This window comes from Numida meleagris, chromosome 1, assembly GCF_002078875.1.
Source record: "Numida meleagris isolate 19003 breed g44 Domestic line chromosome 1, NumMel1.0, whole genome shotgun sequence".
In the NCBI taxonomy this organism is placed as follows: Eukaryota; Metazoa; Chordata; class Aves; order Galliformes; family Numididae; genus Numida; species Numida meleagris.
Genome location: NC_034409.1, coordinates 6288588 through 6299940, shown reverse-complemented (window position 1 = coordinate 6299940; position 11353 = coordinate 6288588). Strand labels below are relative to the sequence as shown.

Genomic DNA, 11353 nt, shown 5'->3' with positions numbered 1-11353 from the left:
ACACAGCAACGTCACGCCGTGACGTCACGCGGGACCACAAAGCACCGCCGCACTGCTCCCCTCCGCCCTCAGCCACTTCCGCCTCCGCAGCCGCCCGGTAACCCGAGCAGGGCCGCCCGCCCGCAGGACCCCGCCCGGGGCTGCCCGCCGCGCCGCCTGCCGCCCGCCGCTCGGGATGCGCGGTTCGCTCAGCCGTCCGGAGCCTCCGCAGCGGCGCGGATCGACCCCGCCGCCCGTCTTTCCGCGTCTGGGCGTCGGGAGAAGCGCGGAGCGACCTCGCTTTGATCGGCGCTTTCAGACAGGCAGCGCTGAGGGCGGCCCGGCAGGGAGCGCGGCGGGCGGCGTGAGGAGAGCGGAGCGAGGGGGCCTCGAGCGGCGGGAGGGGGCGGCGGCGGGCGGAGGAGGCGGCGCTCCCCGGGCGGCCGGGCCGATGCCTGCACCGGGCGCAGGTAGCGGGCCTCAGGCGGGGCGCTGGGGGCGGTGAGAGGCCCGGCGGGTGGAGCGGTGCCGCTTTATGTGCGGAAGGAGGGCCTGGGACCGGAGGGCGCGGGAGCCGTGAGGAGGCTGAGGGAGAGGCCTGTGGCGGCCTGGGAGGGCGAGGAGGAAGGGCTGGGTGCGGGTGCGCCCTGAGTGCGGCGGTGGTTCCTTCAGGTTTGTGGGGAGGCGGCCCACAAGTCTGTGTGCACGGTTAGGGGCGTCCCGGAGGGAGGAGAGGGTTGTTAGCTGAGAAGTGCTTTGCTCCTTATCTCTATCGCGATTTACCTTCAGGCCTCTGGCCCTCAGAGGAAGGGGTGTTCCTGCAGCTCTGACAGCTCTGAGGCGTGGAATCGAAAGTAAAACTGCCCGCCTGGATCAGCAGGCCTGCAGTGTCGCTCCCCTTTCCCCCCCCCGCCCGCCCCCCGCAGTTCTCTGCGCTGTAATTTCCTGTGGAACTCCTCATCTCCTTTGTCAGAAACTTGTGGCTAGGCGGATTTTTCTCTGGCCAGCCACCATGCTTTTCGTATGTCCCTTCCTTAAAGTTAAGAGAAACTTTAATTGCATTTCACGTTTCCCGAAACTTTTGATTTTTTTTTTTTTTTTTTTTTGGTGATGTGCTTTCTGACGAAGTTTGTCTTTTGCTCTTTGAGGTTTTTCAAAGTGTCAGAAGTGGGACTTCTTGTCTTCATTCTTAATTTCCCTTACCTAACAGAGCACCTGCGTAAGGGAATGCTGATGTGATCAGTTGAAATTCTAGTAGCAGTATAAAAAGTATGTGAAGTGAATCGCTGTTCTTAATTAGTAAAGTTGTATGTCCGTCCTTGCCCCCCCCCTCCCCCCACTTTCTCCTCCCTTCCCCCCTGCCTCGAGTTGTGTTTGTAAGGACCGAGATTCTGGTACTACAGTCTGCAACAACAGATTTTTGTTGCTTTGTGAGTTTGTGAGGATTTAGCGCATCAGGCCAAGGTGCTGATGTTTATCCTTCTATTCAGAATGGTGGCTAGAGTAATGATGCCGAATAACTTACTTATGAATCTTTGATTCCCTGCAGAGTAAGTATTTTCGTAGACGCTCCATCATTAGTGTTACCTTTGTATTTCGTTGACTTTTTTTAATAAAGTTTCTGAGCCTGAAGTATTGTGAACCCCATTCCATCAATTTCTCGAGTACTGAACTTAGTATGAAAAAAGCTAAGTACAAATTCAGCTACGATTTTAAAAAAGAGAATTAAGATGAGTTAAGGTAGTTCAAGTAGTGAAAAAGTTCAGTAGTTTTCTCTGGGGAAGACAGCGTGTGCAAGTGATGGAGCTAAGATGACAGAGTTTCAGAGAATTCAGATGTCATTACAGAAATGTATTGCTGAAAGTTCAAGAGCTTACGGAACCCTTGTCTCCTGTCTGTCTGTTCTTTCTTATTGTCAGCTATGAGCACTAATTCCTCCTGTCAGCATGTAAAGTTCTTGTCATTATCCTGCCTTTCCACTAGTGCATTCGCATAAGCATTAGGTACAAAATAGGAGTTCTGTTAGCGATTAAGTCTATCTGAACGTTTCCTTACCATGCAGTTTATCTGGACCAGTCTGTGTATCTGCAGCCTGACTTCCTATGGGAATGAGACCTAGGCAAGCCCACTGCCTGTTGCCATTTTTCTCCATTTCCCATTGTTAGTGAAGCAGTTTCAGCCAATTTAGAAGTTTTGAAGGTATAAACTGTCTACGGATCTTATAATAACCGGTAGCTGAGGGGAAAAAAGACCAAAACTAATGTTCTCATGAGGGAAGGGCTATAGCATATGCTGTGTGGGCATGTCTGTTCTGCCTGTGTTGTTGGCTGACCTGTGCATGCTGACCAATAGGTCAGTCTGTGTAGAGCTGGAAGTCACCACGCTAAGCTGCCTCCTGCAGTAAATTGGTGGTAGGCAAAAATGAGCTGCTAGCACAGCTGGAAGGACTAAATATGGTAGGTAGTGAGCAGCACTGTATCTTCTTTGGGTAGGACAGAAATCCATTATAAACTAATTGGTTTTTTGTCACTGGTGTTTACGGGGTGTGGGGATGTGGAAAGTAGATAATGGAGCACTGTGATTTCACCAGGCAACATCCCTTTTATCACATCTTTGTATCTTGCTTTTATACAAGCAGATAGGATGTGTCTTAATTTGTTTTGAATAACTTTCGTGGTGAAAAAAACATTTTAATATAATTATTGGAGAGTCTTCATGCAGTGTGGCAACAGATGTAATCTTGCTTGTAATGTGTTACAGCAGTGTTTAAATACAGAAAACTTCCCTTTCTGTCCCTTTTTTTTTTCAGTGGTGATAATAGTGATATAGGCAGCTAAACTGCTGTCTAGAACTGTTGGAACTTCCAGTATGGATTAATAGTGAGAAAAGATTAATGGACTTACATTGCTGAATGTGAAATTTGTGCAGGGCTCCCATCTCTTGCATGAGTCTATAAGGAACAGGTCCCACTTAATTGGCATAAAGAGATGGAAAATTAGTTCTGACCTGTAATATGAAGGAGTTCTGGGTGCTGCTTGGTTGTTTGCTTTTTTTTTTGGTGTTAAGTATCGATTTCATAATGATGCTGTTTTAAATTGATGTCTACCAGCTTTTTGAAATCCAAGTAGTTCAAAGCTGCTGAGCTGTGAAACCTTTTAGTTGTAGACATGCATTAGGGAGCCAAATTTGCTAGTAGTTGTGTAAGCTGTGCTGATTTGATTGGTCTCGCTTCCATAGAACAGCATCGGAAATGTCTCTCCTCTGGTGCTGCTGCCAATTGCCTTCAAAGAGCCCAAGTCCCCAGCAGGTTCTTTATCACTGACATGTCACTGCCTGTATGTGAACGCTGTCAATTTTTGCAGCTAGGTCTTGTCTTCATAAGACACTTGCAAACATCTGAGAAAATGCAAATGTTCCACGTGAGACTTTCAGTATATGGATCTGTTGTGTTATTGTTCAGTGTGGGGGCAGCGGATGTGGGCAACTTAGTAAGAAATAAACTTTCTTTAGTGTGATGTCTTAGTTATAACTGTCTTTCAAAATAGTTGAAAAGAATATTGTGAGCACTCTTTATTGGACTGAGATGCAAGCATCTCGTTATCCATTTTGTTGAGTAGATGCTGAGAATATGTGAATCTAGCTTATTTTCATCATCTGGTCTGATTGAAATGTAGAAAGGCAAGAGGTGCTAGCTGGGAATCAAACAGGCGTTACTAATAAAAGTGATGCTTTTTTAGGATATACTGCATATAATCATGTCCCATCACTTCTGCCTATACTTGCATTTAAGCATATGCAAGTAAAAATGATGAATAAATTTTTGCAGAACTAGGACTCTAGTTCTTTCAACACACAAGCATTTTGCTGTAAGCCTCACAGTGCTCTTGGATCTGAAGTTTGAGGGTTCAGGATTTATCAGTAGATTGAAGCCAAACAGCATGAAGGAGAATGAAATATAGCTTATGATCAATATAAAATACTTTTCTTAAAAAAAAAAAAAAAAAAGAATTTATTGTGAGGTAAATAAGGCTTACCTGTTTCTTTTGACTGTTTCAGCTCTGTCTGGCCCTATCTGATACTAGACACGAGTCAGCAGAATACCCTTGTAGTAAGACCAGCAGTGTTCTGGACTGTAGTAACAAGCCAGCAGGTTCACAGAAGTGTTTTCTTCCCCTGTATTTGGTACTTGCAAGATCACATCTGGGTACCAGCTCTAGTTGTGTGTTCTCTATTCCAAGAAAATCATTGCTGTACTGGAGCAAGCCCCCATGAGAACTACCAGGATCATAAGGAGGCTGTAGCACGCAGTGTCTTAAGGCGAGGAGAGCAGTCTCTTCATCTGTAAGAAGAGAAGGGGAGGTCTTATTACTGTCTACAACTACCTAGTGGGACAGTGTAGAGAAGATGGAGCCAGGATCTCCTCGGAGCCGTACTTGGATAGGAATGAGAACAAATGGACACAAGTTGGGGCATACTAAATTCAAGGATGATATGAGAAGTTTTTTTTTTTTTTTCAACACTGTGAATATTCAGTTGCTGGAGCAAGGACACAATGGGGCTGTTGTATCTCTGTCCTTGGTGATAGTCAAAACTTTATGGAGCAAGTTCCTAGTCTTGACCCCTTTTCAGCAAGAACTTGAACGAGACTCCGGATGTCACCTATTTCAAGTCTTAGCTATTCTTTGAGTCTATTCTTTCTTGTTGAAAATATGTTGTCTTTTGGATCCCTTCACCAAATAGAACTGAGGCGTAAAGGGCTGGAAACATTAAAGATGACGAACTTCTTACAAGTCATATGGAAGAAAGGATAGTCAGTTGGGTATAGTCACAGTTTAGCAAGAGTTATCAAAGGCTCCAATTACAGCCTTTCTGTTGTCTTTTACGTTTGTTCTGTTGGCGGGGAGTCTTGTGCATACATCTTATTCAGCACAGCTCTCTCCCAGCTGCTACTTGTGCTGAATGGAAGAATGCTGCCAGTCTGGGGGTGTCTTGGGAGGGTTGAGGAAAGTTGGGAGTGAGATAATGCTTTTCACCATGAGGGCAGTAGAGCATTGGAGCAGGTTGTCCAGAAGGGTTGTGCAATCTCCTTCCTTGGTGGTTTTTAGGACTGCCCTGGGTAAAGCCCAGAGTTGTCTTGTCTGACCTCAGAACCGACCCCGCTTTGAGCAGGACGTTGGACCTCTTCAGGTCAAACCTGTGTTATCCTGTGATCCTGTATTGGAAGAGGGAGTGTTCTTAGAATATGTGTAGAAATCTCAGTGAGATGCAGGTGCATGTTGATGAATCAAAATATTTTTATTTTTATGTTGCTGTACTTCACTTTCATCAATCTTGGATTTTTTTATTCAGATGAATTTCTGTTTATGAATCAATGTCACATATTCCCCAGGTTGCAAAAATTTCAAATGCTTTTGCTTCACAATTTATGCTGAGAACAACTTCACAATTCATTCAGAATTGTGTCACAGATAGTCACGGTAATAATTTAGACTTGGAAATCATCCAAATTATCTTATCTTGAGCTTAGCTTTATAACTTGGAATGCTATAATGAAAAGATTACTTTTTATCTGTCATTAGATCCATTCCTCAGTTCTGGCAAATGTATGTCAAATCTCTATTCTGATCAGTTCAGAATTGAGTATGGGTGGGCTGTGGAAGTGACTTTAATATGTCAACAGCATACTAATATTCATATTTCTAATATAAATATAATATAATTTAATATTTATAATATTAATATATGAAAATATTTATTTTCCTGTGATTCTGCAGACTTGCCTGGGTAACACAATGCCAGCTGAGCGCAAAAAGTCAGCAAATATGGATGAAAAAGAATCTCTGCTAAATAATAAAGAAAAAGAATTTGTTGAAAGGCGACCGGTGAGCACCAGGGAGAAGCCAAAAGATGACGTCAAAGTTGGGGTAAAGAGAGAGACTGTAAAGGTTCCTGAAGATAAAAAGAAAAAACTGGATGAGGATAAAAGAAAAAAAGAAGACAAAGAGAGGAAGAAAAAGGAAGAGGATAAAGTAAAGGCAGAAGAAGAGCAAAAGAAGAAAGAAGAGGAAGAAAAAAAGAAACTTGAAGAGGAAGAGAAAAAGAAGCAAGAGGAGGAAGTCAAACGTCAACAAGAAGAAGCAGCTGCTCAGCTGAAGTAAGTTGTACTTGAATATTTTAGTTGTGCCAAATGCTGTAGTCCTGCTGTGAAGATTGTGGGCAGAATTATAAAAGGTGAACTGTTTGAGTTAATAAGTTTTGTGTCGTGTTACAAATTTTATGTCCCTAGGTGAGTATGCTAATTTCTGTGTCATTTTGACTTTTCATCTTTTAACCTCTGTTTTTTAGTCTTTAGTATGGGTTTTTGATGGTGTTCTCCTTATAGTAATTGTGTAAAGCACAGATATGATACGATGAAGAAAGACAATTTCTTTTGAGATAGAGAAATGTTTGTGTTGTAAAATTGGAAGTGCAAGGTCTGTGAGTACACAGACTGTATAAAGTGCAAATCTACGGTGAGCAATGGCTGTAATTTCTTTTCACTGATCTTAGTCAATTGATGTATGGATGACAAACACAGAACGTAACCTAGCACTTCAATATGTGGTCTTACCAAGACAGCATTTCTTAGTGTGATATCAAAGGGTATTACAGTGTTGAAGATAGCATCTCTAGAACAGTAAAGCCAAGATTCTGGACATTTTTGTGTATCAAGTTTGTCACTTCTGAAGATGGAGAACAATGTCGTAGCCAAATTCTAGCTGGGGCAGATATATTTCAGCTATTTAAAATTCTGCTTAATTTCAGTGGTTTGGGAATAAAAGATTTCCCTTCGCTCTAATACAGTAACTTTTTAAAAGGTTGTTATCCTCATCTGTAATAACTTCATCTCAAACTGGAATAAATGAAGTTTGATGTTTATATTTTGCAAGTCTGGCGGGATTAAGATGTTCTGCATAGAAGCGTGTTGAGAAATTCAATTTTGTAACAAACGGCACTTGCTTTTTGGAGCTAAAACTTTTTTGTTTGGTTTATTATTTTCTTGATGGTTTATCAAGCAGATGCTTTAGCTTTCTGGGATTAACTTGTTAAATACTAAAAAATAGTCCTTTAGTACTGTTCAGCACTACTGGAGGATTTCAAACTCACTTTCTTTGACCCGTTAACGTGGGAATAAGGTGCTGTAACAATAATTACTTATTTTTCTTTTCCTAGAGAAAAAGAGGAAGCACACCAGTTGCATCAGGAGGCTTGGGAGCGCCATCAGGCAAGGAAAGAGCTTCGCAGCAAAAACCAGAATGCACCAGACAATCGTCCTGAGGAAAACTTCTTCAGCAGACTAGACTCCAGTCTGAAGAAGAACACAGCTTTTGTTAAGAAGCTAAAAACCATTACGGAGCAACAAAGGGACTCCTTGTCCCACGATTTTAATAGCCTGAATTTAAGCAAATACATTGCAGAAGCAGTAGCTTCCATTGTGGAAGCCAAACTGAAAATATCAGATGTGAACTGCGCTGTGCATTTGTGTTCTCTCTTTCACCAGCGCTACGCTGATTTTGCCCCTTCCTTACTTCAGGCTTGGAAAAAGCATTTTGAAGCAAGGAAAGAAGAGAAGACTCCCAACATTACAAAGCTAAGAACTGATTTGCGTTTCATTGCAGAATTGACTATAGTTGGGATTTTCACTGACAAGGAAGGTTTGTCTTTAATCTATGAGCAACTTAAAAATATTATTAACGCTGATCGAGAATCCCACACTCATGTTTCTGTGGTTATCAGCTTTTGTCGGCACTGTGGAGATGACATTGCTGGTTTGGTACCAAGGAAAGTAAAAACTGTTGCAGAGAAGTTTAACTTGAGCTTTCCTCCTAGTGAGATAATTAGCCCAGAGAAACAACAGCCCTTCCAGAATTTGTTGAAGGAATACTTTACGTCTTTGACCAAACACCTGAAAAGGGACCACAGGGAGCTACAAAATATTGAAAGACAAAACAGGTGACATTTAAATGTTGCTTTTCATTTATGGAGGAAACAGTAGTTTGGTTTTGAAATGCCTAGGTTTGTTGCAGTATTCGTCACCAAATAGTCTTGTTAGAGGTGTGTAGGAGATAAGTGTGTTCTGCAATATACCTGAAAATATATCTTAAGTAATCCAAGCAGTCTTTAAAAAAAAAAAAAGTTCTAAGCTTTCTCTGAATACTTAAAAAAGAACATCAAACAACAAGAAGAACAAAACAGCTAAAAACCCAGACTCCTCAAGAATCTTTAAAGAAAGTGCAGATTGATCTTGAGCTTTAATTCTCTTAACTCAGTTATTTTGGTGGTGCTCCCATAGCAGCTTGAGTGTCATGCTTATTTACCAACTGGTACTGGCCTTTTCCAGTTGACATAATCTGATCTCTCCCTTTCCTCCCACGCCTATCTAACAGAGCATATGCCACAATGTTTTTGGCATTGTTTACGTTTCTTTTACTGTACCAGTGTTGCCAGTGGTTATGAGTATGGAGGAAAAAATATGGTTGGAATTACAACATACCCCTTACAAAAAAATTTGTACACGATGAAGTTTAAGTAGATGCTGAAAGGTATAGACAATTTGATTCAAATCCTTTTTAATGTGTGTATGAAATATTAATGTTGAAGGATTCGTATACGTACCTTTTATGATCTGAATAATTTTATTTCCACCATAAACAAATTTGTTTTTTTAAAAAAAGTGTGCTTTTCTTTAAAGCATCCTGAATTGTTATTATTGGAGTGAACCTAAAGCCAGCTGTGAGTCTTAAATGACTGCAATTCTTATATATCCTTTTGGAAGCACTCCAGGCAGGTAGAAATGAATATGGTACTGTGTGTACATGGGTTTCAATCAAAATGCTGATTGGTAGCACAGAGCCAAATGTACGCTTGGAACGCATCCACATTTGACATTGCCAAATCAAGGCTTTCAACTTCAACCCACTGTGCTGATAGATGTTGTGCTACAGTCCTAGTTGGTCTCGGTCCAGTGTTGTATTTCATGGGATCATAAACTGACTCTTGAGCTAGCATTAATTGGCCAGCTAACTTATTGCTTTAAGGGAAATTATTGACTTAGCTGATGCCACTGTTTAATTCAATCAGTATAAACTTCTATACTTACACAGTTATACTTGGTTTAGGGCACGTTGGTTCTGGCTGTGGTTTCAGTGAAGGAGCATTTTAAAGTTTGTGTGATGGGAATTAAGTGAAAAAAATTCGGAGTGAATGAAGATATGAAGAAATGAGACAAGAGAACATAAGTGATTTAGGTTAGGGGAAAGTACTTGAGTGTTTATTTCCAAAATTGAATTAAAAAAAACTGGATAGAGAGAGCCCTGAGCAACCCAGTCTGATCTCATCATTGATCTTGCATTGAACAGGAGATTGGAATAGTGACCTTTCTTCATGCCTTCCAATCTCAATTATCCTGTGAACTGAGGTACCAAGCTTTGTTTTGGTGGAGGAGTACGAAGAAGTATCATTTATCACCAGATGAAAATAATTATAATATTTATCTGAAGTTTTAAGTGTTTGTTTGAGCTGCTTAATAAAAATTGAGAAGTAAATTTTTTGAAAATGAGGCATCAGAAAAACTTTCCTGCTGAGTTTTACTTGCGAGGCTGTGAGGTCAAGGGCAGAGATTTGGTTGGTGAGAAGTCTGAATATGAGAGAATTATTTGTGAACTGAATTTCTGAAAAAGGATTGTGATTTGTTTATGGTTTCACTTATTATTTTTTTAAGTCAGTAAAAGAAAAGAAAAACAGTCGCCAGTATTTGCTAGCAGCAATGTTGATTGGGTTTCAACAGCTTGTATTCCAGCTGTTACTCCAGAAATAGTGGAGTGAGATGGAATTGAGCTGTTCCCTCTTGTGCATCAGCAGCTGTATGTTTAGTTGGTGATGTTTTTCTGGGTAAACGTGTCCCGTATTCATCTGTGTCAGGAGAATGACTGCCGTTGTGAGGTAACTGGAGCTGAACAGAGTGGTTGAATTGATTGTGAATTAACACGTTATCGTGTGCTTTAACAAATTCATTACCTGCCAAATCATTTAGTTGAAGCGAGGTTTCTGCACACACAAAGGTGTCTGCAGATGGGTAGTTAGGAAAGCTGCTTTGAGAGTAGAACTTGATGGTCATCTGATTGCATAGCTAAGTACATAGCATGAACCTGTGCAGGCTCCTTTATTGGAAGGGAGCTACTTGATTGCCAGGTTCTGGTGTGAGTTCTCAGAAGTGGTTAGGTAGGGAAGAAACTTCTTTAAAACTTCTTAAAAGATGCTTAACTTAGACAAAAGATCTAATGAACCTGATTTGTGGTACTCTGCAAAATTCTAAGGAGCTACAAAGTAAGATTAAGTGTCCCATGCTGTACTGTTGATCGTATGCAAAAACAAATTGTGCTTTTGAAAGATGACTTGGCGTGCTTTGGCTTGAATTCAGCACAAACAGAAGCTTGGTAGTGTGTGTTATATAGGTGTGCCTTTGTGAGAGGGGCAAGAAATAGAGCTTTGGCTAGTGCTGATGCCTTTTGCTCTCTAGCAAGGTATCTATAGGATGTTTTGATTCCAAATGAGCAAAAGAAATTTTCTTGCCCTGTGAATATCCTGTGTAAAAAGATGACTTTCTGTTTTACCAGGAACTTGGGACTAAAAATGCCAATGTTGATATGCCTGAGTTTATATTGCTCAGACTGCTAGAGAACTTTTAGACCATAAAGCATTGGCGTGTGTTGGCAATAATGTGGTTGATTTCTGTATTTATTTGCTTAATAAAAGCCTGATGATAATTGAATCATCAGTCTTCTGTGGCAAGCGTTGCACTAGCAGAGATTGCTATGTTCTGTATTTTTAGTTCAAACTACTGAAGGTTCAAGAGATGTCTTGTTTAAAGTCTAGGACACTTGGAATTTCTAGCTTCTGTAGGGACACTAAGAGTAGTAGTTATTTATATTTCTTTTTGAAATTAGACTTTAGAAATTGTGTAACACTGCCAAAATCAGGAGTGTGCTTTTTGCTTGTTTCTAACTAATAAATGAATATCTGGTAACTGGCTGGTATTTACCAAAGTTGCTTTAGTCCATGAGGTTTCAAGCAACATGAAGGAAAAGTGTTTTAACAACATTTGTGCTGGAAACGAAAGCATACAAGAGCATGTGTATGGAGAAAAGCTGCGTGTTACTTTATAAACTTCTGTAAAATTAACATCAGGTTTTGATGTTTTCCAACATAATAGATGACTTGAGGTTACCTCCATTTCTTAAAAGCAGGAGTTAAAGTGAATCAGAGCAGTCAAAACTATACTGTCTACTCTGTTTAAAAAAAAAAAAATGTGACCATATTTAAGCTGGTATGAGTT

The 11353-nt window shown here is 41.0% G+C and overlaps 1 protein-coding gene across 4 annotated transcripts in view; it reads left to right on the top strand.

Moving 5' to 3' along the window:
* The window catches only part of UPF2 (UPF2, regulator of nonsense mediated mRNA decay), a 56694-nt gene continuing 45660 nt past the window's right edge, over positions 320-11353 (top strand). For 2 of the 4 annotated variants that reach the window (XM_021384364.1, XM_021384367.1), the window contains exons 1-3: positions 320-449; positions 5754-6133; positions 7192-7971. In XM_021384364.1, coding sequence (XP_021240039.1) covers positions 5772-6133; positions 7192-7971 — 1142 coding nt within the window. In that variant the 5' untranslated portion in view covers positions 320-449; positions 5754-5771. Of the gene's footprint in view, positions 450-477; positions 652-5753; positions 6134-7191; positions 7972-11353 lie in introns of those variants that run through there. The other 2 variants (XM_021384366.1, XM_021384365.1) reach the window with 2 other exon arrangements.